This window comes from Chaetodon auriga, chromosome 7 (genome assembly GCF_051107435.1).
Source record: "Chaetodon auriga isolate fChaAug3 chromosome 7, fChaAug3.hap1, whole genome shotgun sequence".
NCBI classification, from domain to species: domain Eukaryota; kingdom Metazoa; phylum Chordata; class Actinopteri; order Chaetodontiformes; family Chaetodontidae; genus Chaetodon; species Chaetodon auriga.
This window is the reverse complement of record NC_135080.1, coordinates 21,919,290-21,946,605: the sequence shown is the minus strand read 5'-3', so window position 1 is coordinate 21,946,605 and position 27,316 is coordinate 21,919,290. Positions and strand designations below refer to the sequence as shown.

The 27,316-nt window shown below is 45.9% G+C and overlaps 3 protein-coding genes across 5 annotated transcripts; 2 read left to right on the top strand and 1 right to left on the bottom strand.

Moving 5' to 3' along the window:
- Positions 1-378: 378 nt before the first annotated feature.
- Positions 379-6,882, top strand: LOC143323738 (kelch repeat and BTB domain-containing protein 8). The gene is made up of 5 exons (XM_076735757.1): positions 379-795; positions 1,123-1,276; positions 1,468-1,546; positions 1,723-1,950; positions 2,124-6,882. The coding sequence occupies exons 2-5, from the start codon at positions 1,123-1,125 to the stop codon at positions 3,619-3,621; spliced, it is 1,959 nt and encodes a 652-aa protein (XP_076591872.1). The 5' UTR covers positions 379-795; the 3' UTR covers positions 3,622-6,882.
- A 431-nt stretch (positions 6,883-7,313) lies between these two features.
- On the top strand, positions 7,314-14,186 carry slc5a2 (solute carrier family 5 member 2). 3 transcript variants are annotated; one of them, XM_076734427.1, is made up of 15 exons: positions 7,314-7,412; positions 7,529-7,600; positions 8,113-8,217; positions 8,371-8,430; positions 8,553-8,657; positions 8,741-8,846; positions 9,346-9,426; positions 10,133-10,362; positions 11,375-11,510; positions 11,679-11,786; positions 11,914-12,064; positions 12,610-12,778; positions 12,868-13,083; positions 13,356-13,491; positions 13,574-14,186. In XM_076734427.1, the coding sequence occupies exons 1-15, from the start codon at positions 7,314-7,316 to the stop codon at positions 13,741-13,743; spliced, it is 1,944 nt and encodes a 647-aa protein (XP_076590542.1). In that variant the 3' UTR covers positions 13,744-14,186. The 3 variants fall into 3 exon arrangements, with proteins under 3 accessions (XP_076590542.1, XP_076590541.1, XP_076590543.1); XM_076734426.1 differs by having other exon boundaries at positions 13,356-13,539; positions 13,583-14,186; XM_076734428.1 differs by having other exon boundaries at positions 7,374-7,412; positions 13,544-14,186.
- A 399-nt stretch (positions 14,187-14,585) lies between these two features.
- fbxo46 (F-box protein 46) lies at positions 14,586-26,278 on the bottom strand. Its single transcript, XM_076735435.1, has 3 exons — positions 25,869-26,278; positions 18,395-19,021; positions 14,586-18,254 (listed from the first exon to the last, which is right to left on the bottom strand). The coding sequence occupies exons 2-3, from the start codon at positions 18,872-18,874 to the stop codon at positions 16,431-16,433; spliced, it is 2,304 nt and encodes a 767-aa protein (XP_076591550.1). The 5' UTR covers positions 18,875-19,021; positions 25,869-26,278; the 3' UTR covers positions 14,586-16,430.
- Positions 26,279-27,316: the final 1,038 nt, after the last annotated feature.

The window sequence follows — 27,316 nt, the reverse complement described above, 5'->3', positions numbered from 1 at the left end:
TGGAGCTGGACAAGAGATTTTTGGCATTTATTGCCCTCGTTTTGTTGAATTACAAGAGAAGTCAAATTAGTAAGATGGAGGTTATTGAATGCTGTGGACATCTCTAGATGCCACACCGAAGGAGAGATTTGCACCCACTCGGTCTGAGCTGTTGATTGGATAATGTGGTGCGTGGGGTCACTTTGGGGGCCCACTGGAAATAGTTTCCACTGTGAAGCTGCTACAATGTGGTGGATGGCGGTGATGCGTTTCATGTACAGAAGAGGACCTGTGGAGGGCAGCAACACGCCGTTGCTACGTCGAGCCTGCCGCAAACGCATCATCACCAGAAGAAGAAAACGACCCAAACAATCGTCACGAGCCAAAGATCAGCCAATCAGATGAGCGGAAGTTTAACGTTGCGGTAATCCGGTTCCTGCAGGCTGTAGAAACTACACTGTGTCTTAGCACCGAGCTGGACGTGTGTGAATAATGCCATGGTGGACTCCTGGTCGCCACGAAGAGCAGCTTTGGCGCAGCGGGAGGATCGCTCCTTTGAAAGCTAGTGTGGCCCGTCGGTGAGCGGCGATGTTGCCTTCGGGGCCGGGTGAGCAGCGAGGAGCCTGACGCGTCGAGCCTTTCAGCCGAGCCCGGAGGAGCAAGACACGCAGATGGGAGCGAGTTTAGCCCCTCCAAGGCTCTGGTAATAACCGGGTACCTGGTTTTACGGCTAGCCTGCCCCGAGCTGCCTCACCGATTCCTGCTGAAAGTGAGATCCAACCAGCCTTCACGGTGGAAACGAGAAGAAGAGCAAAGGTAAGAAGATAATCAGTCAGCCCCTCAGCCTGCTTTGTGTTTCTTATTTTAGTGTAGACAGAATATGATGAAGACAGTCTGTTCATCCTTCTGCTAAAATGCAATCATGCTGTAACAAGGGACTGTTAAACTGTGTCTTTACCATTAAACTAATCTGTGTGTTGAACTTTATCTAGAAAGCAACATTTTTTTAAGTGTTATCTGGGTCATGTCTGTTCAGGCCTCCATCACACTAAGCCTGTGTGGCAGAGATAGGCCTCGCATACATGAAGGTTCAAGACAAAAACCCACATGCATGTGTGTAAGTCTCTGTTTGTGTCCACTCAGATGAATGCTGTGCGGGGGGGCACAGTCACCTGGCGTCCCCAGCCGTGGCAGGACGGGGACGGTGGAGGAGGAGAGCCTCTGTCGGACAGCGACTCAGAGGAGGAGGACTTCCCCGATGACAGCACCACGCCACTGGGAGACTACATCACGCATGGTGAGGTGGAAAAAAATGGCGCGGCTGGAGAGGGTGGAGTGCGCGCCCCTGAGTGTGACTCATTTAGGTCTACCTGTCTTTTGTGTGTCTATTCCTACCCGTCCCGCTTGCCGTGATTCTTACTCATCCGTCCCTCTGTGTTGGCCGTCCTCTCCTCTCTGTCTCCTTGCTCTTTCTGCTGTGGTTCTTAGGACTGAAGCAGCTCCTGGATGCTCAGCAGCTGTGCGATGTTACTCTACTTGTTGAGGGAAAGAAGTTCATGTGTCACAGGTATGACAGACACAGAAAATACACTGGATTCACAGTGATATGACATTGAGAACATTTTAAACTACAGCCACCAAATGTTTCATATTTTTACTTGTAGCAAGCTGTTTGCAGCCTTTGTTTGATATCAGAGGGGAAAACAGACACAAACTTCATGTCTTCCATCTTGCGTCCCTCAGAGTCCTCTTGGCAGCCGTGAGCCCGTACTTTCGGGCCATGTTCACCAGCCCCCTGGTCGAGTCCCGCCTCACTGAGATCCGACTGGAGGAAGTGACGCCGTCTGTCATGGAGACCGTCATCCAGTTCGTGTACACTGGCGAGGCGGGACTCTCTCTGGACACAGCTGAGGATCTGTTTGTGGCTGCCAACCGTCTTCAGGTCATGCCCCTTCAAGACCTGTGCTCCAGGTACGTCAGCTATATAAAAGTGACAGATGATCGTCTTTATTCGTTAGACTTTTTACGTTTGACTGTTTTTACTTTAGATAACAAACCCCCTTCTCTTATTTCCTCTCCTCACTCCTCCTCCTCTGTCTCTCTTTCCCTCTGTCATTCTCTCCACTCGCCTCTTATCTCTCCAGGTTTCTCTTTGAGCACCTCTCAGTGGATAACTGCCTGGGGATGTACTCTCTGGCTCGCTCTCACCATGACCAGCTGCTGCTACGTGCCTCCCTGCGACTCGTAGCTCAGCACTTCCCCCGGGTGGCCCGACAGAAAGACTTCCTCCTGCTGGACCACGGCACGTTGGGCAGCCTCCTGAGCTCTGACCGCCTCGGGGTGGACTCCGAAGCGGAGGTTTATGATGCGGCACGCCGATGGGCAGAGCACCAGCCGTTGGATCGTTACGCCCACATGCCGGCGCTGCTTCACCACCTGCGGCCGGGGCTGCTGTCCCAAGAAGAAAGCCGAAGACTGAGCCAGGAGCTGGGGCCCGCTGCAGCTGGTGAGGGCCTCGGGGGGCCTCTGAGACCGCGGGAGGGCATGTTTGAGAAAAAGATCGTCTGTGTGGACCTGACACCTCGGGAAGATGAGAATTTAGCTCCAAGAGACTACACAGTGGACTGCTTTGACCCTCGGACAGGGAAGTGGGAGAAGTTAGCGGCGCTGGGTTCACTGGTCAGTCCCGGCTGTACGGCTGTGGGTGACCGGCTGTTTGTAGCAGGGGGGATCCTGCGGACAGGCTCTGTGTCTGCGGCCGTCCATGAATATGATGCAGTGTTGGACCGCTGGATAGAGCGGCCCTCGATGGTCCAGCCCCGGGCTATGCTTGGCCTGCTGGGCTGTGGAGAGTCACTCTATGCCTTGGGTGGTAGTAACCGCTCGGCTCTGCTGGACTCCAGTGAGACCTTAGAGCTGAGTACGCTTCAGTGGGCTGCGGGTCCTCGGTTGCCACTCCCTCTGCGCGCCTTCGCCTGTGCAGCATTACGTGGACGGCTTTACCTTCTGGGGGGAACCACACTTGAACAGAACCGGGCCGTGGTCCACTCGGGGGTGCTTATTTATCACACGTTAACAGACTGCTGGACACGTGTGGCTCTGGACTCTGGCGCCACCTGCCTCGCCGGAGGAGTAGCAGTGCGTGGAGGAGTCTGCGCCATTGGGGGATACATGAGGGACACCACCAAGTTCCTGGATGGAAACTACACCAACCTGGAGACTTTAGACGCCACTGGGCGTGTGCTGTTTTTCAGAGAGGGCAGGGGCTCCGGAGTTGAGAGGGAGGTGACTGGGGGAGGGGTGATGGTCACCGCAGAGCAGCGGGGGGGTGCGGGCGGCGGAAGTGACCGAGCCCCGAGCCCTGTGGTGTTTCCCGGGCTGCCGCGACGGATTGCAGCTGGTGGCGTGGCCAGGTGGAAACGCAGGATTTATGTGTTGGGTGGGGAAAACGGCTCACGCTTCTATGACAGTGTTTACTGCTGGAAGCCCGGCTGGCGCAGCTGGGTCCAGAGACGAGAGAAACTGCCTGGTGACACTGGAGGGGTGAGCCAGTTTGGATGCACCACCTTAAAGTTCCCCAAGAAGCACATCCTGTCCAGACTTAGACTAGCCAAAGAAAACTGCAAGAAGGCAGCCGACTAGCTCGACTAGGGACCAGCGCGGACGAGGTCGAGGCAGCCGTTCATGAGACGCGGAGACGAGCTCCAGGCTGAGTTTAAATTCACTTGACGTTATGAAATGTTGGTGTTGAGATGAAGTGACAAAGAAGAGACCATTTTATACAGTCTGAGTGCAGCTGCAGAGTAGGCTAGAATGGACTGGATGCAAACAGCTCTTATTAGGACTAGTCAAATGTACAGGTAGAGAGCAAGTGGAGCCAGAAACCGGTCAAAAGTCAGGCAACATGCATCTGAATGTAAGCTAACCTAGGGCCCTATGATTTACACCATGCAGAATGTTTGATAAGAAATGATGTCGTGTTACATCAGTCATTGATGTGCATTGCATTCATTTTCTTATTGAACTGTGGAAATTTTTTCCATCCACTACATGATGGGATCGTCTTCCCCATGACAAAATAAGTGATAGAATACAGACTTAAGACAAAAAAAGAGAAGAAATCAAACAGAATCTGGAGAAAGGAAAGTGGATTTCATAGGGCCAAACCTCCTCCACTGTCTGAGAGCAGGAACGTCCTCTGAGAGAGAAAAGGGCCTTTTAATTGTTTTCTTAAAGTGTAATGTTCTTTTCAGTGTTTTGCTGGTGTAATGTTTTAAGGCTGTTTGGAAACATTTCAAAGCTGTGAATTTCCTAGCGCGTCAAGTTTAGACCCAAGGATACAGGCACATTTCTGACCACCCTATGTTCCACTTCCTTTGTCTAAACCTATTTCTGTGACTAATGTAGGATTCTGAAGCCCTTTGAAACTGCAATTATGCTGCGCGGGGTCTCCAGTGAAAACAATGCAAACAAAGACGTAGTTAGCTGACGTTGTGAGGTAGCGTGGGATCATGGGAGCTGCTGGCTTCGTCGTTAAAAAACGACCACCACTGCAGATGAAAATCTATCTGACGTGACTCAGGCAGAGTTTTAGAAGGTCGAGGCAGCGTCTTAAACTTTTACTCGTGTTGCCTTTAGTCACATTTGCCGACTTGCAAACATGGTGGCCCACTTGATGAAACCCCCGTTTTTTTAAATGGTCCTTTGAAGGTCTTGCCTCAAACAAGTGGAACATAGCAGGTGAGGAAATGTGCAGATAGGGCTGGATCATATGCAAAAAGTCCAAAATGAGAGCCTGAACACCATCTTCCATGACAGTGAGTGGTTTAAGTGTAGGAAATCTGAAATCTGAGCTGCAAAGAGAAACTTGAACTGTCCTTTTCAGCGAGCGTTTGCAAGCATGTGGACAGGAGGTCAGCGTACGAGGGCGTCCCCCAGTATCACACACAGTATCCTTGTGTCTAGGCCAGCGCTCTGTCCAGCACCTTTCCTAAATCTGAGCGGAGGCCAGGTGAACAGTTGTCTTTACTTGATTCAGCAGCCATGTCGAAGTTGCTTCTTCGTTTCAGTTGCTCCAGCCACAGGATCTGTGAATGTGTCTGGCGTGGAGGTTTTTTGGATTGTCTGAACACATTAGCACTGCACCTTATTTATTGAAATGTATTTTAAAGGTTTGTGTTGTTGTTTTGAAATGGTAACGTTGGCTCTGATGCGCTGTCCGGGCTTCCTGTACTACAGGATGGCACTAAGCTCAGACAGACCTGTCAAACAGGAGCAGCTGTGCTTGGATGTGACGGGGACGGAGGGCTTTAAACTAACTTAATCCTTAAATTGTGATTTTCTGAAAGGTCAGAAAGTTTGCCCAGAAACGTAAGCACCTTGTTTTGCTGTAAGCCACTACGTCTTCTTTGACCTTCTTTCTTCTGTTTTCCTCTCTTATCGATCAAGTCCAGATACTTTTCAGGAGATATGTGCATATGAAAAACGCTGGAAGCTGTGACCGAAAATGGCAGAATTTCACCAATGTTGTTATCATATTCCAAAAACAGAGTCAAAAAACATAAACTCGGGGTCATATTAGAATTGTTTAGGACTCCTGCCATCACAGAATCTGCAGTTAATCATGTTGGATGCTTGGGATTTTTGCCATTATGGAGGCACTCTAATCCACGAAGCTGAAGGCTTAATGTCAGATACAGAGAAAATCTCTGAAAGACTGCTGCGACGTTAACATGAACGCGTTTCAAATTGGAAAACGCAGCAGGGAGTTAACTCACTGAGAACTCGTTACTGCCAGATATTAACTTTCACGTGCAACTTTGACAGTTCAGATACTGTAAATACACAAACCGCCTAAAACGGGGAATTCAAAGAGCCAAGCCCTCCTCCCATCTTTAACTTTCCATAGTGTTACAGTGACTCAGTCTCCCTCCAGAGCAGAATGGTGGAAGTTCCCTAATTTCCCAGCTCCGGCGGCAGCAGATGTTTAACACCACTGTCAAGTTAATTCTAGCAAGCAGCAGAACTCAATGACACAGCTGCCAATTAACCGCTTGATTCCACCACTGTGATCGCTAATCTTCAAATGAAGTCTTAATATGTTAAGCATTGCATACTTTTAGTCCTCTGTATGTAATTAGCACATAAAATCAATATTTTTTAGACATCTTCCAGGAGCTCGCAAACTCCCGAAGATGGGATTCTTGATCAGTGGTGTCGTATCGATCTGTCGTCACTTGTGCACTTCGCTGCCTGCAGCTCTGTGGTGCCACCGGCAGACACAGCAGGGGTGAGTCAGGCTTAGATGGATCGGCCCTCTGCTCCCGTCTGCTGGCTCAAAGAAGGTGATTGGGGCCAGGTCAGTGATTAAAATACTAAGAAAGGGGTGGCTGCGATGTTGGGGCTCATCTGAAGAATTCTTACCTGTTGAGAATGAACTGTGTGGCAAAATGCATTGAAAGGATGAGGAGCAAAAATCGGTTTCAGTAGTATATGCACTAGTCAGACACACAACGAATATATGTATGTTTTGTCATTTTAGTTGGTTAAGAAGTGTGAGCTCCAGTTTGTGTTTCTGGAAAAAAAAAACTCATGTCCCATTTCAAACAACATGCTCTGAATTTTCACTGTGAAAAGTCATTTCAATGTGGATCGATTTTTTTTTTTCTGTTTCCTGCGTGTGCTTACGGCTTGTATGACGTGAAAAGTGACTGTGTGCGCATGCATGCTTTCCGTGCCGAGGCGCGAGCTCTCTGCGCATACGCACACCCACACACACTGTGTCCATTCAGAGAAGTGAAGCTGCCCTCATTTGTACAATCTAATGAAGTTTGTGAACTGAAAGGCAAATGGATGTCTTTGATGAAAGCAGTGCTCTCAAGTGATTAAAGGACTATTTGCTTATGTGTTTGTTACTCCTGACTTTTTTTTTTTCCAAGAGGTTTTGATGGAGCGGTTTGCACAGTGGGGACACATACAGTAACTGGGCTGATAACAGATACAAGGCTACATGTCTGCATGTAAAATGATGAAAATCCAGTGGAACTATATGACTCAAACCTTGTTTTTCACAGTTTGGTGTTAATAATTACTCTAATGAATAAACTGCTGAATCTGCCCATTGTCACAGCTGGCCAAAGTTCTCACTTTACACTGACCACCTCATATCTACTGCCTATGCATCGGTCTGCCACAGATTCCTTTCTGCGTGTGTGTGTTCGAAGGCACTGAGGTTTATTGGAAGATAAATCAAAGGCAGGTTGCTCATCATAGGACATAGGATAATAAAAACAAGCTACAGGTCAAGCAAAGTGCTGTCGGGTATACGTGGAGCAATGGAGAATCCCTCGTCAGGCAAAGTGACCATCAGCAATCCAGCAGACATCACCGTCATTGTGGGATATTTCATCATGGTTATAGGTGTCGGCATCTGGGTGAGTGCACCTGTGTTAGCCTGGGACCGTCTGATTATCGGGAGATTTTAACGACTGAATAAAGGATGGAAGGGAGGAGGTTTGTGAGCATAACAGAACTGTCCTGTCTGTTTTAGTCCATGTTTCGGATCAATCGTGGGACGGTTGGAGGATATTTTCTGGCAGGGCGCACCATGACCTGGTGGCCGGTGAGTTCAATGTAGAGATGGGCCGATAAAGACGCACACCAATATTAGCTGATAAATATCAGTCTGTATATTGGAAGTACAGAAATGCCAAAGCCATGTTCCAGGTCAATCAGAAACCTTTTACCAGTTCATATTTTATCCAGCAGAGGGTGCTGACAGTATTATATCCTGCTCAGCACATGTCTTTATAAAAGATTCTTTGAATTAAAAGTAATTTGAGGAAACCTCAGAAATGTATAAGTATTTTAAGGTTCATCACCTCTTGCTATGGGAGGACGGATGTTGAGGCAAGTTTGTCCAAATTCCTTAATAAACAACAAAATCTTGTTCCCTCCAGAAAAGCCTCAGTGCATTGCTCTGTTCTGGCTTCTAAAGATTTTGTGGGATCAAAATGCTTCACTATCCTCCCATTTGATCATAGTCTTCATGCTGTGTGGTGTAACTGCACTCCTGTAAGACTTCACTGATGCAGATTTGCTTTTGATGTGGTTTTCGGTGCTCTTTTACTTCAGGTTGGTGCGTCTCTGTTTGCCAGCAACATTGGTAGTGGTCACTTTGTGGGCTTGGCAGGCACCGGGGCAGCCAGTGGCATCGCTGTGGGAGGCTTTGAGTGGAACGTAAGTCACACTATGTACTCACTTGGCGGTTTAATAACCATCACTTTTGTATGTCTGTGCCAAACCCCACCTGTATCCGCTGTGGTTTGCAGCATGTCATTGCACTGGTGTCTCATGTCACGCATATTGTGTGTTGTTTCTCTCATGCGTCAGGCCCTGTTCATCGTGCTGCTGCTCGGCTGGTTGTTTGTACCTGTCTACCTCACAGCTGAGGTAAGCAGCTCAGGCATCGTTTCAGCATCAGCGTGTGTAAACCAGTGTGTCATTCGCTGATGTGATGATGCCGTCTGTAATTTCCTCTCCTGATGCACACTGTGTGAAATGTGCTGTGTCAGGTGATCACGATGCCCGAGTACCTGAAGAAGAGGTTCGGAGGGACCAGGATCAGCCTGTACCTCTCTGTTATCTCTCTGTTCCTCTACATTTTCACCAAGATCTCGGTGAGTCGTCGTGTCTCAGAACACACAGTCAGAAAAACATAGAGTTGTCTTTATTCATCCCTCCTCCCTCTGTGTCTCTCCAGGTGGATATGTTTTCAGGAGCAGTGTTTATCCAGCAGGCGTTAGGGTGGAATATCTACGTGGCCGTCATCTCCCTTCTGTTAATTACAGCCTTGTACACTGTCACAGGTGTGTGTGTGTGTGTGTGTGTGTGTGTGTGTGTGTGTGTTTGTTTGTTTATGTGTGTACTGAACCTGGTCCTTAAACAGATTTTTTGTCAGTCTGTGACTCTGGAGGGAGCATGGACATTTGAGAGAATAACCCAGATGATGTCATAGTGATGTCATCAAGGTTATCTTGGTTTGGGCTCAGATACTGCAGATTTATAGCAGAGAACCTCTGTTTTTATCTGGGGTTTGGTGTTTGAAAGATGTGGACCTTTACAGGGCAGAGACGGTTTATTGAAATTGTGTTTATTGCATTGTGGGAAATGTAGGAATGCAGTGTTTTTGCAGCTTGATCCTTATTAAGAACTGAAAATCTCAGCCTCCGCTGCCTCAATTTTGACCATTCTTTCTTAAATAAGTCTCTTGCAAGTTTATGGAGTGCAATACAAATCACTTATGTGAAATGTCAACATTTCTCTTGCTGTGTCTATATTAAAGTGTGTGAGTGTGTGTGTTACCAGGTGGCCTGGCTGCTCTGATGTACACTGACACATTTCAGACATTTGTCATCATTGCTGGGGCCTTCGTCCTCACCGGCTTCTGTAAGTCTTCTGTTCATACACACTCCACACAGTCTGTCAGTTCCTGCAGGCCTGTGGCCATGTCCCCTCCCAGCAACTTCACAACAGGAAAGAGATTAACCATGACCAGTAATCATTCACTTCACTGCAGCGGTGTACAGTGTGCTGACACTGCAGAGCCACAAAACTCTACACCACCAGCTGACACAACATCCACCGCCCCTTTACAACTTAATGGATTTTTTCATAAGGGATCAATATATATCAGTCTAATCCTGGTGTACATTATCATTAAAGTCAACGAAGGCGTCAGGCGGGATAAAAATGGTAAAAAAAAAAAAAAAAACAGAGGAGGAGGAAAAAACAGCCCCCTCCTTTTGTGAATTAGTGATGTGTTACGAAGATAGTGCTGACTCAGCAGCTGACTCATATCTTCAGTTAGGACAGTATCAGGCAACAAGAGAGCTCTGGGCAACGGAGCTGAGTCAAACAGAGCAAGTACAGTGTGCTTGCTATTTCACATCGATTTAAATCTTAATGTTGGGAACAGGAATATCCATACCACAAATTTAAGGCAGTTGAATTGAGAATGAGGGTGAGTTGGTCAATGAGCGTCATCAAACTTTGCAAGGGGAGACACCACTCAGGAACATACACCTTTCTAGAATTAGTCTGAAGTGACCCTTTAAATGACAAACAGCTCAGCCTTTCTCCTTTCCTCTTCCAGCTTTTGCTGAAGTAGGAGGCTACAACGCCTTGCTGGCCAAATACAGCTCTGCTATGCCAAGTAATTTCTCCTCCATGGAGCCCCAGCGCTACAACATCTCCCCCGAATGCTACACCCCCAGACAGGATGCCTTCAACCTGCTGAGGGACCCGACCACCGGGGACCTGCCCTGGCCTGGAGTGGTGTTTGGAATCGCTATAGTGGGAGGCTGGTACTGGTGTACAGACCAGGTGAAGCTCTTTGGTTTGGTTTCTTGAGCTTAAGGGGTATTTCAAGGATAGGTGTGAAAAATGTCACAGAGTGCTGGTGCACACGAGTCAACCAGCTTGTAGCCAAGTGCAGTAACTACATATTTGGTCAAAACTGACTTAATCTGACCTGTTAATATGTTACGTACCATAAAAAATTATCATGCCAAAGAAATGTACAGTGACCACAGTGGCTCGTAACAGCTAGCAGCTGAGACAGCTTCAGCTACAGCTAATTTACCCCCTTTTTGCTGTTTCCCATATTTGAAAAACACACATTTGATGCTCCAACATCATAGCATTTGGATTTGTTACATGACATAAACAATGAAGAAATTAAACCTAATCATAATGAAGAAAACAGCCACACCAGACAGTCCTGCTGAAAGGTTAAGAGCCTAGCTTAGTAGAGCGGCGGTAACTAAACCTGATGACCTGCTGCCGATCTGTAAGGAATCAGGAAGACTTAAATCAAAGTACTCCATCCAATGAAAACTGTATTTATTAAAAAAACACACAAAAAACTCTCTCTCTGCACCGTGGCCTTCACCACAGCCATTCACATCTATAGTAAAAGAACAACCCAAAGACCAATATGTCAGCAGAATAATAGCAGTCATGAGTTTTTGATTGGAACCACATACAGTAATATATCCCTCAGTAAAGCTTCCTCCCATGCTGTGGTTATGTGTATATTGGTGAAAATAACATGCAGTTAGATGAACTGTAACGTTATTTCAGTGGTTGCTGAGATTATCTGTTTTATCCTGTGGGTTCATATTGAAACATGTCTGCTATTCTTGCACTGGACTCTACTAAAGGCTACGTAACACAATTAACCAAACAAGTTTCCGCTTCTTAAAAAATGTGGGGGGGTTTTTGGCACTTACTCACAAAATGAACCTAAACAACAGACAAACCACAGCTACAATACCGGCCCTAAATATATAACTTTATTTAAAAAAATAACTCATCCCATCTTGTGCCTCTCCAGGTAATAGTCCAGCGGTGCCTTGCAGCTCGTAGTCTGACCCACGTGAAGGCCGGCTGCATCATGTGTGGCTACCTGAAACTGCTGCCAATGTTCCTCATGGTGTTCCCCGGCATGATCAGCAGGGTCCTCTACCCAGGTCTGCGGCTTCCTCTGGCCTTTAAACAGGCCTGACAAAAACAAAGGAAACATCTAAGAGAAGAATATAATAGCTCAGCAGCGGACTGTCAGAGGTGTGTGAAATCTGTATCTTTACATTGTGCTTGTGTATGTGTGTGTGTGTGTGTTTGTTTTCATCCACCTGTAGATGAGGTCGGCTGTGTTGTCCCTGAGGTATGTAAGAGGGTGTGTGGGACCGAGGTGGGCTGCTCCAACATTGCTTATCCTAAACTGGTGGTGTCAGTCATGCCAAATGGTAAGAACACACTGACTACCTTTAAAGAAGAAGAGGGGGAGATCTTTTATCGTCCATTTCTCATCCTGCCAGAAGCTTCCTCTGATCGTCTTCCGCCTGCCTTCCCTCCTGACATCTCTCTGTGCAGGTTTGCGAGGTCTGATGCTGGCTGTGATGTTGGCTGCTCTCATGTCCTCTTTGGCCTCCATCTTTAACAGCAGCAGCACTCTGTTCACCATGGACATCTGGACTCGCATCAGACCACAGGCCACCGAGCGCGAGCTCATTATTGTTGGCAGGTAAATGGACGGCGTTATGGCAAAATCCTTCTCCAACCCAGTCTTTCCTCTCACATAGACCTGCCCTCCTCTTGTGCTCATCCATTACAAACCATATGTTACTGGACGGCTTTCACTCGTGAAAAGGAGACATCAGAGGATCGTATGGTAGAAGATACAGTTTTCGTAAAAGAGAAACAACATTGAGTTTATGACGGAGGAGAAAACAAATCTGTCAGTATGGCCTGACTGTTTCCTAATGATGCTGTGATGTTACTCCATGCAGAGATGACAGCATTTACACTGCTGGGCTTTGGGATAGGGCTCCACTAATATGGCCTTTTGAAGTGCCATTTTTTCATTTTGCATGCAATTCACCAACAGCTGTTATTTTGTATTTAGAAATTAGACTATTAAGTGACCAAACACCCATAATGTTTCCCATTTCCCCCCTTATTATAGACAAGACATCACATTGGTGAGTGAATGCTTTGTAGGTAAAGTGTGTCCAGTGAAAAACATTAAGATACATGGACTATCTCACCTACCTTTCTTGTCCTCTTCAGAGTCTGGGTCCTGTGCATCGTAGCCATCAGTATCTGTTGGATCCCAGTAGTCCAGGCGGCTCAGAGCGGTCAGCTGTTTGATTACATCCAGTCAGTCTCAAGCTACCTGGCTCCGCCCATCGCCTCGGTCTTCCTCCTGGCTGTGTTTGTGAAGAGGGTCAATGAAACGGTCAGATGACACATGCGTGCATATGATAATATTAAGTCACACCCGGTGAAATCAAATCAACTGAACATGAGATTTCCCCTCACCTCCAGGGTGCATTCTGGGGCTTGATTGGCGGCCTGGTGATGGGTCTGTGTCGGATGTTGCCTGAGTTCTGGTTCGGTACTGGCAGCTGTATTTTCCCCTCCAACTGCCCTTTCTTGGTGTGTGGGGTCCATTACCTCCACTTTGGGATCATACTTTTCTTCTGTACATCAGTGCTGGTGCTCGTGGTCAGCCACTGCACCGCGCCCATAGACGATCAACATGTAGGTGACTTGTGACTCACAGATGCACTGACTCACTCAGACCTAAGACCCCATACAGTGTGTTTGTGCAGCAGGTACACATTTCAGTACTAAATCATCACTCAACTAACTACATTTCAGTTGTATTAAGTTCCTTAAGACAAAACCTTATTAATTCAGGGTCCATGACATGAAAACATCTTAAGAAGACTGATTTGCATCCAGATTAAGCAGCAAGAGAATTAAGAGAATCTGTACAAATGCTGTCTGTTTTCTGCTCGTTTTCCTTTCAGCTCCATCGTCTGGTGTTCAGCCTGCGACATTCCAAAGAGGAGAGGAAGGACTTGGACTGGGAGCATGAGGAGAAAGGGAGAGAAGCCCAGAGAGAGCCCGAGGAGAGGGTGAGGGAGAAAAACCACAGGGATGCAGGTAAAAATGGAAGCTACAGTCACAGACAAATGGAACGAACGTGTGCTCGCAGAAAGTGCTAACTCATCCCTCTTCCTCTCAGTAGCTGAAGAGGAAGAAAAGTCTGGCTCGCAGGCCCACGAGCAAGGCACGCTTGAGGTATCAGAGAAGCTGCCTAACATCAGTGAGGACCCGCTGTGGAAGAACACTGTGGATGCTAATGCTCTCATTATGATGGCTGTAGCAGTTTTTCTGTGGGGTTACTATGCCTAACTGTCCTATTCATTCTAGTTTAGAGTGGATGTGGAAATGAGAGTCGGGGTTCTTGACGTGATTACGTTTAATCACTTTGTTGGGTCAACCTTCAAAGGACTCAAAGATAAATACAAGTGTTGCCATCTGTTGGTGAATACTTGTCACTGCACCATGAATCATGTTTTCGTAATTATATATAACAGTCTCACTTCTCTGTAGAGCACAAGAGGAAGTGCATTTCTCCAGTTTTAAGGAGCATGTGTAATGCAGTTTAGAAATATTGTATCATGTTAGAATGCCATTACTGTATACTGTTACATGTTGATTTGGCCACAACTCAATCTGCGCCTGCTTCCAGCTCTGAAATCACAGTGAGAAGAAAGAAATTGTAATTTGGAAGCTAGGAAAAAAAAAACTGCTAAGCCTCAAGTAGCCTTAAGATGTTTTTTACTTCTTTTAAAACTTTGGCTCAAGAAATCAATGAAAATGTCAAACACTGACTCACTGAGGAGTTTATTTCCAGTCAGTGCAGTCTGATTTGTATTTACTTGTACTTCGTCATTTAATCAGGGATAAGATGCTGTACAGTATATATCAAGTGTCATGAGACAAATAAATCTGTTGGTTATAGCTTAAAAAATACAGTACTGCTTGCTTTCCTGACCCATATTATACTGATGACGGCTATTGTCTTTGGCTGGTGGTGACACAACATTCAGCTCTGATAAGCTGTGACAGGCATTGTCACAGTCATTGTAAAGGAGAAATAATTGAATCAATCACTGTTCAAAAAGCAGCTTGAAGGCCATCATTAGTTGGAGGCCTGGTATTACTCAACAGACACCACACAAACCAGGTAGTGATTCAGATTTCCAGTTTTAATCATCACTTCTGTTTTTATTTAAGCAGATATTTCCCATTAGCATTGTACATGTCTGTAACCTACAGAGTTCTCCCATGACTACCCAACCATCTTCCCACCTCCATGCAGAGTTTCAGCATCATTCATCACATCAGTTCTTGAACGTCCAGTCTGTCAGCTTGCAGGAGTGGGGGAGTGTCACGGCAAGGGAGAGGGGGGAGGATGGAGAAAGAGGTTTTTCCAAGAATGAAGAGTCAGAGCCGTCACCAGGCACTGTTCATCTTACGCTTCCACACACAGAGTTATGGGTGGATCCAGTACAGCTGGATGGATCGGGCATCTGAAATCTAGCCACTTACAGGGTCCTGTGCAACTCCCAATTCTCATCTGTGAGGTATCTGACGCCTCAATCTCCTGCAGGGTGGGTAAGAGGTAGGGGGCTTTTAAGGCTGGAAGCTGGTGTAGAGAGTTTCATGCGGTCTGTGGTAGTTGGTTTCACCCGCTTCAAAGCATGAATGACGGCTTTGGCAAACACTGCCCTCTGCCGAATTGGAGGACGGAGGGGAGGAGGAAAGGAAGAGAGCTGGGGGTTAAAACAAAGATGGAGTATTTCAAAAATACATCTTTGCAGGTTGAGTAGGATGACAGACCGATACAGGGAGAACACAGTCCTCAATAATAAAAGCAAATACAACAGCAAACATTCTCTGACACACACCCCAATAAAACAGCCAAACAAAAAAGAAAAAAACAAAATGGCAAACAAGTCAATCAAACCAAAGTGACATCAGGCCTTTCCAAAGTGACATCAAGTTTCTCTTTTTAATCCCATTCAATCCCACTGGTCTTAATCAATTAAGTCCATCTCCCATAATTCTCTGTAAACCAGAAAGTACTCGTTGGCTCCTCTTTATGGCTGGTCAGCAAGGTTAGGGTCCACTCTGAAACAATGACAAGAACAGGTCTCAGTGGCCAGAGAGACCTGCTAGTACAGTGAGACTATGTCTGTCATTAACCAATGGTATGGCTATTTCAGAATTACCGTCAGTGACACAGGCAATGATTTCAGCAGCATTATCAGGGGACTAATCAACATAGTACAACGTTACAGCACATTCAGAGAAATAGAAATGCATGGCGCAGGACAGGTACAAATGGCAGTCTTGTACAACGGAAAATCAAGTTTGCTTTTTACAATCACGTTTCTATAGCGACGCTGAACATTCCACCACGGAAAACTTTTACATCTGTTGGACTCAGCACAGCTCATTCCTTGAAGCACCATTGTACAGCTAACATGGAAATTTGTGATACAACACAGAACACAGAACAAGTATTGGGAACACTAAGCAGGCTGTAGGGCATTACATTTCTATGTGTCACTTTATGAATGCTAATCTCAATCAAATACACTGCAAAGTTTTCACATGAATGATCTAACAACCATGTGCGGAGTTATACAGAAACCCAAATGAGTAAGAGGCAGAAAGAGGGCTGACTGACAGCAGCAGGAGGAGGAGGGGACCCCAACCCTGGTATGCAAACTTAAAGGTGCCATTCTGGAGCACAGTGGGGGGGAGAGGGAATCTGGAGGGCTTGGGGGAAAAAAAAAAGGCAAGGAGAGTGGCACACCTCTCTTCCTTCTTTACCTCTCAACCTCCCTCCCCTGAGGGCGCGTACGAGAAGGGAGTGCTGGAGCAAAGAAAAAGAAAACAGTCCTGGAGTGCTGGTTCCTCCTTCTACTCCTCTCTTCTCCTGTTCATCCTCTGAGCAGATGAGAGGGAGAAAGGAGACAAGCAGAAGGAGATGACAGTTGGTATGTGTGAGGTGTACGCTTTCCTCTCTACCTGGCTTCCTCCCTCCTGTCCTCCCTCTTGGTGCGAATGGGCTGAGGGCCATCAGCAGGCTGCTGGACCCAGTTGTTATCATGGAGCCCAACACGGCAGCCCGGTGTGTCCTTGTCTGTACGCCGGCAGCACATCCAATAGGAACGTCCATAAGGCAGGTCATGGTGGTAAGGTTTGGGGTGCCAACGGCACAGGGAAACGTCCCCGCGCTCATATTGCCGCTTACACTGCTTACAGGGGTCATCCCTGTAGAGAGGGTCTTGATTCCAGCGTGAATCCACTGCCCGCACCCCATATGTCTCAATCAACACCTTGAAGTAGTGGCAGGTGCACTTGAGGGCTGCCAGAGAGCGCGTCGGCAGGTAGCTGAAGATGTTGACCATGATGTGGTCGGGCAGCAGCAGCATGTACTGGCGCGGTTCAAGGAGGCGCTGAATCTGAAATCTGATCTCCAGGAAATCATGGGACACGTGGCGGTAGAGGCGACACAGCGAAGGGTCTGAACAGTCCTCCCCAGCACTGGGAGAATCTGGTCGAGGTGCCCGCTCGCCTGAACTGACTGCCACTCCCGTCCCAGGGCCATTGTTGTTGGCACAGTCCAAAGAGCACATTCCTGACCCACTGCCAGTGCCTGTTCCTTTTACATCCTCCTCTGGGCCCCGTGGGGGCTGAAGGAAGAAGAGTTGTCCAGGAGGGGGATCATCTGATGAAGGGTCAGTGGAGCTAGCAACACCCCCACCGCCGCCTCCCCCACTAGGCACAGCAAAACACACTGTCTCCTCCTGCACATTCTCTGTACTGTCCTTGCCGTAAAACACACATTGGTCCACAGCACCTGTCACCACTACCTCCACATGGAAGCCAGTCACTCGCTCCCGCCCCACACCCACCGCTTTCTTTTCAGCAGAGGAAAGCTCCTGGGTTGGGTCTGGGCTGCCACAGGCCTGCCTGTCTGGGTGATGGAGGTCCCCATCTGTTTTGGGGGCAGCAGTTGTGGCAGCAAGCAGCAGACTACTGGGGTCTCTAGATGAGGGGCTGACGAGTTGGTAGAGGTCACAGGTGATTTTCTCTTTGGCCCTGGCTGCTGCCTGGTTACCCCCACCACCACAGCTCATAAACATACAGCGGGACCTGCCAGCTGGCTCCAACTGAGATCGTGGGTCCAGATTTGACACTCGGAAAGCTATCCTAACCTCACCGTGACTGTGGCTTGGGGGTGGAGGAGGCGTTACAATGCTAGACTCCCCTCCTCTCCTCCGCTCCCTTTCTCGATTAGAAGAGTCTGTTACAGGACCAGCGCCTAGATGGAGCCGATTCTCCAGGTTCTGAGACTCAAAGTGTGCAATGGCCTGGGCTACCCTGCATGACTCCTGCTGCTCCTCAAGCTCCTGGTCTGTCTGGATAGGAGACGATGACACCTGGGCCTCTTTGGAGGGCTGGCCATTTGAACTGTCTGACACAAACATGACAGGAGTGGGGTCTGACACTGTGCCTCGGAGAAGGGTGTGCTGGTGGGGGGTAAGGCCCTGACTGTGAGTGGTAGTAGGGGGCTGGTGGTGGTGTTGGTTTCCATGAACAGCCACAATTCCCTGCAGGGCCATGGCGGTCCTCTGCTCGACCAAGGCAACCATCTCTGCCACAGACAGCAGGTCTGTCTCATTCACCCCTCCTAGAAGTGGCTCATCAGCGCTTGGACGCGCAAGAGAGGTGTCATGGCTGAAGTGTGGCTCTGAGGCTTGGGAGCGAGTTGGAGGGTCATAAGATGAACATCGTCTTCGTCTTTTGGCTTTACTGCAGTCAGTTGCCCAGTTACCTTTAACCTGTGGAGAAAGAAAATAATGAATATTTATCAAAAAAAAAAAAAAAAAGTACAATTAAAAAAAAAAGCAAAAAAAAAAAAAAAAAAAAAAAAAGGAAATCACAGAGGAAATCATAGTACAGATTTTGTTCAGCTCCTTACCTTCATGGCGCTGGGTCTGGGCTGGCCTGCTCCACTGAACTGGTGTGCAACAAAGAAGGCTATCTTCTCCTTGGTGTTGCCTGGCTTTATGACATACCAGGTGTCTAACATCACACGGCCATCTTCCATCTGGGACCCGGACGAGGGGGGTGAGGGTGGGGCTGAAGAGGGTGGAGGGGCCTGGCTCTGTGTCAGGGAGCTGGAGACAAGCTCAGGTTCAGGTGGAGTGTTCTCTGAACCCACATCGTCCTCTTCGCCATTCTCTTCCTGCACCCCCACTATCATCCCCCCATCTTCACTTCCATCCACACTCCTTCTGGCATCTGGAGAGGGCTCCGCCTTGCAGAGAGAGGGGGACCCTGTCCCACCACCCCCTCCACCGCTGCCCCCTGACCCTGGGCTCCTTGCTTTGTTCTGGGAGTAGGTGCCAAAGGGCCGTGGGCACCACAGACGGATGTGGGAGAAGGTGTCTCGGTCCATCAGGATGCGGACCACCGGGGCATATCGGCATCTATGCTGGCCAGCAAACACCAAGAGCCAGAGCTCTCATTGTCGGCTCCCTGTCACAGTGCCAACTTGATGGGCACTGTCTGTCACCAAGCTCATCAGCAACACTGGGCATAAAACCTGCATGAATAGGAAAGGGAAAGATAAGAGGAAAGGGTGGAGTACAGACCAGGAGGGAAGAATGAGAGACAAGAGAAAAACATTATTTATCTCCTCAGTCACTGAAAACAGAGTTCATATCTCTAGAGCAACAATGCCCGCCAGGGCCAGGATCAATTCAGATAATCAATTACCAATTGAGGCAGTATTGAATAGCTGCTGCGAGGTACAATTCAGATAGTGTGTTAGCATTGCATACCAGCACCCCAGCCACCAGAGTGTAGAGACAACTATCATCATACTACTAACTGAACTAATCACAACTGGCCTGCCTGCTACTTTGGTCAAACTCAATTAGCAATTACATTTGCTACTGTGTGCGAAGATCCTCTCCCCTGCTTTGGAGCCTGTAAATCAAATTAAAGGGATTCCATTTCAGGTTCAGTGTCTGCAGCCTGCAGATGAAAGGGATGAGAGATGGAGCACAAAAGCTCCAAATGGACTCTCCCCCTGTTCCCTTCCTGCATCTCAGTGCTTCAAAGAGGACTTGCTTAATAGGAGGCAACACAGGGAGGAGCATGCAGGCATATGCTAGGTCTATTTTTAGCAAACAGCAGGAGGGGGTGGGGTAGTAGTGAAACAACTGTAGCTGTCCTCCCTGTCCTCACCCTTTGCTCCATGCCAAAGAGCCTATGCTACGGGCTGGGGGGGGGCTTTAGTCCACCCAGCGTGCTTTGCTTCTGCAGCTATGCCAGCTGTAGGGACTGCCAGGAAACGTGCTGACATGCTTATGGAGAGGAACAAGTGGCAAAGGAGCAACATGTTTGGCTCACTGCTGATCTGAAGGCCTCCTCTTCATCAGAGAACAGCCTGACCTCATAACTACACCTCATCTGTCTGTTTTCAGTTGCTTCCTTTTGAGGTTACCCCTTAGACATCACATGTTAAACTTGTATTATAGGATTAAACTGGACAGGACCTTTCTTTTTCATATCAACTTTCATCTCTAAGCAGTGCAACTTCCCCATAACCAGACCACTGTACATCAATATCATCATTCCGCTGGTCCAGGTAAAGTGTGTTGGTGCCCTCTGACTGAGGTCATGTTGAGTGTGACTTCTGTGATTCCCTCACTCTCAATCACCTGCATGACGTCGAAACAAAAATACAAGGAAGAGTTTCTAAATGTCAGCTTCACAGTAGCCATTTGAAAAGCAAAGGAGAGACCTCAACGTGGGGGGGTGCTCAGGAGTGACAGCTTAAAAATGAACAAATTGGACAGACACTCAGCATCAGGGCAAGGCAAAACAACCCTTTTTCCTATGCAAAGAAGAGACTTTCAAGAGACTGCGTTTTGACAGCAGAAAAAAAGAAGTCAGTCATGTGTTTGTCTAGCATTTGAATTGTTTGCTTTGAGTGTCTGTGTGTCATGAATAGTTTTACTGCTGAAACTGAAATGTGTTTTTATTTAATTCATTTCAAATTCATGGTTTGTTGTGTTCTTATGCAGTAGTGTATAAATGTAGAGGTTATGGCAATTCATGATGTATTTTTGGATCTCAAGTGGAACAGGTTTAGTAAATGTGAACCAATTCAGTCCCCTCTTTACTTCTGTGTAGTGTCACTCTTCACCTCTACAGGTCCAGACATGCCAACAGCTGAAGTGACAATTTCATAAAAGCACATCTCCACATCTCAGTGCAGTCATAAATTTACAGATTGCCTGGTAAATCTTGGGGGTGTGGCAGCAACTTGACAAAAGCTATCTAATTTCTAGCAGGTAACCAACCATTAGGAATGACTTAGTGTAATGTACACACAGACACACACACCCCGAAATACTAAAAAGTCCAAAAGAGCAATGCCATCAACAGCACTGTAACAAGCATTCCCAGGTGCCATAGCTACAAATAGCGTCAATATAACTTTACAGTACAGAGGGTGTGTTTGAGTGCACAATATAAGCTAGGATTGTAGAACTTGAAAATTCCACAGTGCTCCACTTGATTAATGCATAGCTCTTTGTAAACACTCTTATTGCATAACACAAGGTTAATCAAAGAGCTTACTTTGCATCTACATTCAACAGTTCATAAGATTATGGTGCTTTTGCAACTCCAGTGTAGATGATTGTGATGTTTATTGTAACTTCAGCTATATCTGCTGCCTTGAGTTTGAAACACAGCTTAGCTCACTCATCGAAGCAGTTCTAGTCTGCGCATGCATTCTGTGACACAGTTCAGTGTTGATATACTATTACTCAAGTCCCATAACCCATCAGATATCGCTGTGAGCGGGACACTGAGAGGGACTACAGAGTGGTGACTACAAACAGCAAGACAGCTATACACTTACAAGTATATTTATATGTATTTATGTTGATAAAACTGACCAGTTACATTCATGAAATAAAGTGGATTTATTAAAAAAAGACTTAATTTAATAAGCTGAATCACTTTATTGAAATTTTCTTACAGGACTTTTTTAAAGTGATGACATTGTACTGTAAAATATGATGACAGACATCTGTGGCTTCATTCGACTTTAAAACGGGTCATTGTCGTGCTTCTCTGACACACTGAATGGGTGGTGCTTTATACATTTGGACTAATGGAATGGCCCAGAGAGGTGCAAAAAGCAAACACCGCCCACACAGTGTGGTGAACCAATTCAAATGCTTCCTCTATAATCACACGGCAACAACTCCGCTAAGAGCAGGCAGATTATACTGTTGTGAGAGAGAAAAAAAACAAAAAACTAGTGAACCTTTTTCACTGCCCTTTCTCTCTATGATCCCTTGTGACTCTCTCTCTTTAACCACTTTTATTCTCTACCTCCTTTCCATCAACTCCTCTTTTCCCTTCCTCTCACTGCATCATGCAATCCATTTTTCATAGCAGAATGGATGGCATTATAAGAGGGGGCCAGAAGAGAAACGGTCTGCCCACTGCTGCACTCCAGCACAAGTCACACACACATAAACACACACATTGAAGATCATCCACCTCAACAAATTACAGACCAGAATTATTAGCTGTCACTTTCCTATGAATTTGGGATGGTTGGGAGAGAAGCGATGCACGCACGAGAGCAGATGAATCTGAAAACACTGTTTACATATAAAAATGACTTGTGCCCAGTATTTCTGGATTGTCTTCCATCTAAACTGAAACTGAGAAAGATGGGGACAGAAATCTCTTCTTCCTCCTCCTCTGTTGGTTGGCAAACAACAAAATTGTGCAGTGCAGCCATCATTTGGCAAAGAGTGCAAACGCTCACAGCCAGGTTACTCCTGCTGGTCTCGGCAGGTTGAAACTCCATTCTGCCGCCTCCTGCTCTCTATGATCACATATATTGTGTTTCAATATACCTTAACATGCAACTGAACTGTTCTCATTGTACTGTTTGAAAATTCTGTTGTCTGGGCTGCTGCACTGTCTGTCAAATCACTGTTTATTGCTTGAGATGTTCTCTGACAACATGAAGATCAATGACAACACTTTTACTGTGTGGTCGGCTTAACCGTTCCTCAACATTAGCAATCACAGAAATTTGATGCAAACAGAATGTTGGCTTCTTAAAATTACTGCTGCAAAGCACCCAATCTTTTCTATGTAGCTCTGGAAAGGTCTCGTTTTCACTGTCTACAGTACAAACCAGGGTATACTATGACGCAAGTTCGACATGGCAAGCATAAAGACATAATCCAAAGTGGTCTGTCGTTAATATGCATTCCTCATTCTTTTAGTGTATGGATGATATGCTGTGTCAAGTTTTAAGTGTTGATATTACCTGAAGCAAACAGGGAAAAATGTGATTTTCTGCATCACCAACAGAATGCATAGAAAAACTCACTATGAGATGCACAGAGTTAGCATTGCAGCAATCACACAGCTTTGTTCGGTGACACTTTCAAATGTATAGCTCATCAAGGTTACATATATAATGTATTCCCTCAGCTGAGAATCTATATTGCTCATGGAGAATAGTCAGGAAAAGAATTAGTGAAAGGGTGGTGCTTTTTATGGCTCATTTAAATCTGAAACTGCAAACACAACCTCCTCTGAAGCGAATTAGGTGTGCAGCATAAGTTACCATGGCAATCTGGCCATGTTGAAAGGAAGGCACCTTCGTGACAGGCTAAACATACCTTGATAACTCATTAATCTCTCTTTGTAGTTCACTCCTCAATATTTTCAGATCCTATCCGCACTGCAAAGCATCTTTCAAAAGCTCAGTTTTGGGGTGAATATGGCTTTAAATACCAATTCAATCAATTTGTTTTGGGTTGATGTTTATTGAGAAATGTATGGATGTATGTTGCTGTCACACTGCTCTTCAACATAAGCTAAAAGTCAATACAAAAAAAAGACATCATTAACCCTCGGTCAGACAGCTGCTGTAAATGTTGAGAGACTTGGTGGCCAAAACAACAACAAACAACACAAACAAACAACAAACCACTGGACAGACACCCAGAAATTCAGATGTTTATAAAGGATGTATTTCTGAGAGATTAACATACACTGTGCTATCCAGCGTCTCATATCCAGAAACATCTGAACAGTCTCTCAATCAATTGTCAGCACTCAACATTACTAGCCAAAAGTCAATTGAAGTTAGTGAGCTACAGTTACTTTTCCTCTCTTAATTTTAAACAGTTCCTGCAAATCAAGGCTTGGGTTTGGTTTTAAGCTTTCTGCATCAAACTAATCCTTCAAATCCTGTCCAAGCACAGTGGCAGCCAGCAACACCACACAGCTTCACTACAGGGCTGGGGTCTGAATCATTTGGTACCCAAGCTGTCTGACACATAAACTGCCAAAAGCATGTGAGGATTTTCTGTAGGTATGACCTGACACTCCAAACATACACATACAGAACTATGCAGTTCTAAATGTAAGCAGCAGGTAGGACGTGTCAACATGGATGACACCAGCTACTGTACCATGAAGTGCAGTGATGGTGCTACTGAAGCTTTTGTAACAGAAGATAAACTAAAGAGGTCGAATCATGCTACAGTTTAAAATGAGAGAAGAGCAGGGGACCAGACAAGACACAGCAGCTCTGCTATTTAAGCTACATAGGTACGTGTGCATTATGTCAATGATACAGAGCACACCATTCTTCCACTGTATGGAATATTCTGATTAAGTTTTTCTAACACTGCAAAAAATGTCTGCATAGAGAAATAGTCTACTCACTGTTGTGTCAGAGGCACGTAACTGGATTACTGCTGCAGTCAAAATCCGCACAAAACATATTCACAAATAGTGACAGGAAGATAATGAACTGCTCAAAAATTACTATTCTTGTGTTTGCATAGTGAGACATTAACAGGTTGTCCCATTACATTAAAACTGAATTTCTGCTGGACTCGATCATTTTGTTGTACAAATCAAGAACAGTTTGGCAGGCGCTCTCACCAGGATAATGGTTTCACTATGATTGGTGCTTGCAGTTCAGAACACATAGTGTACTACATCCTCCTTAAATGGTAATTTAAGATTTAACAAGTTGGATTAGCAACTGAAACACCAATTTCAAAGCTTGTGAATTAACATTTGTGCTGTTTTCGCGTTAACCCATCCAAAAGTCATCCTGATAAGCACAAAATAGTGCCACTGCAGCTCAGCTCCCTCATACTATTCTCCAACTCGCCCGCACTCTTTTTCACAGCATTTCGGACAGATGACCAAAAGCTGACAAATGATAATACAGAAGCATGCCAAAAAGCCTTAGCTCAATCTCCCTCTCTGCGTGTGTGCCTGTGAAGACAATACAACAGAAGCTCAGCCAGCAGGCCAGCTTTGCTGCAAACTGTCAACAGAACAATAGAGCTGAGTGCATCACTCCAGTCCGCTTCGGAGCATTATTACATCGACAGCAGCCTTTCTATCAAGACACCTTGGAAAGAGTGACTGACTGGCCATACAGGGCCGTCTGTGTGTTTGTGCTGTAGCACCATCACAGGTTAGACTTTGATGCAAGCTTTGATAATACAATCAAAAAGGCCACTGTTTAAACAGAGTGCATTGTCCTACTGAGACATCTGAAAGGTTGAGGGCATTTCATACATTGCGCAACAGTATCACATCAGACAGTACTCCATGCAAGTGGGCTACTTCAAACCCCACAAATGACAATTTTACCGTGACGACAACATAAGATTTTACAACACAACTGCCCCCAAACATAGAAATCACTCTAGACTTGTCCATCTGAACATATCTAAATGTGAGCCATACAACGCGTTAACTGGTTGATTCGCATATGCAACACTCAATATTTACTGTTCTTTAAACATCTTAGATTTCTGCTCGTCGTTTAACTATTGCTTTTCCTGCTACTGTTCTAGATATCCTTCTAACTCTACAAAACTAGCTGAAATGATGCCAACTTCTCCAGTGACAAACAACAAGTGTGGTGCCACATACACCATAAATAACAGTGCAATATTCAACTGATTGTTTATTTTTATAGTAGTAATCACCGTTGAACGTCTTAATGTTCACTGTAGCAATCACCTTTAAAAGTCTGACGGAATGTCTTTGGCCAACCATTAGCTGGGTACCCAACTAGCCAACAGTTAGCTTAACGTCGTAGCAAAATGTTTAGCGCTTTATCGGTCAAGCAGTCTATTAATATTGAACCTGAACTAGGCCCAGAACAACTACGTTACTAATACATTTAATAATTCACCTAGTTTATTAATGCGTAGTTGCACATACTAGATAGACCCGTCATAAGCTAACGAACTTGCTAAATAGATGGCACAACTTACCTGCATAATAACATGACAGCGACGGCTAGCACGCTAACAAGATTAAAAAAAACCCTCAACGTTATATTTTGCCAAACTACTTACCTTAGCAACGTTAGTCTCCACAGACAACCTTTCACACTGTCGATGAAAAGTGTTTCCTCGCTATATTTCGCTCTAACCAAACCAGTTAGTCTGGTTAAATGCAGGTGACACGAGTTAAGTATCCGTGTCCACGTAGCTAAGCTAGCTCACTCGCTGGCTAACGTCGACATTAGCCAGCAGCTACTTTCTGTTATCAGTCTTGTGATGGCTGCTACCGAGGCTTGTGTGCCTGTCAGTTCTCTGAACAAAGTCTAGCTGACTGCAGGCCTCGTTAGGACTCTGAGCAGTCGCTCCCCTACTATCTATAAAGAAGTGACACAAGCTTTTACGGTATGTTCTCGGGGATACCAAAATAATCAGTGTCAAAACGGCAGGAGGAGGAAGGCCATCTTGTTGACAAGCAGCTGCATAAGGCCCACAGCCAATAGCAGTGCAGAGTCGGTGGTGTGCCCATATATGGCGTCTGCTCAGCGCCCTCCCTCTGGTGCCCCCCCAACACACACACACACATGCACGCACACACGCACACTCGCAACACTGACCACACTGTAAAACTGCAACATCAAAAGGTCACTGTGTCAAAGACAGTGGGAAAATCCAAACGCACCTATAAGGAATATTTGGTACACTACTATTATGCATATGTTAGTCTCAGTATTACCATCCTTTATCTATTTCATACACTTTAAATGTATGACTACGACGCTGTTTAGCATAGCATATTTTCCATGTTTATGGCCCGTTTTGTCATAATTCCGTCGTATATTCTCATCATGTACTTTCTTTCACTATGTAAATTGTCATTTGGCAGATCGTGATATCTGTTATTCTGCTCCGCTGTTTTCTTTTTCTTTTCTTTTTTTTTTTTTTAACAATGCCAATTTTATACTTTCGTTTTAAATTCTATCGTAAATTTTCCACTTGCTATTTCTATTCGCTGCAATGACCCAGTTTGCCAACGGGGATCATTAAAATTTCATCTTATCTTCCAAAACCTGCAGGTGCCTGTGTCTTGAAAATTAAACACTCAATTTATTTCATTTTTTTTCGCTAGATCTTCATTCTACATATAGTAGTATAGTAGTAGTAATGGCTACGTATCAAAGTGATCTGTAGATAGGCAGTGGTAGAAAAATACAGTGTGTCTGTCGGTATGTTTTGCAAATGATTGCATTTCAGAAGCTGAGGAAAAGCGAAGCGTAGAGCAGCACCTTCTCAGCCCAGCAGAGGGCCAGACACGACTGCTGTGTGTGCAGTGCAAATTTCAGTCTGCCAACAGTATTTCCCTAGTGTACACCTACTGACAATCAAGTCACCATCAATTTCTGCATCCCCCCCCCCCCCTTTTTTTTTTCTTTACCGCAGTACGATGTATTTACACTCACATAAACAAAGATGATGATGATGATGCGAAAACTCTGCAAAATAGACTCATAACATGTATGGAG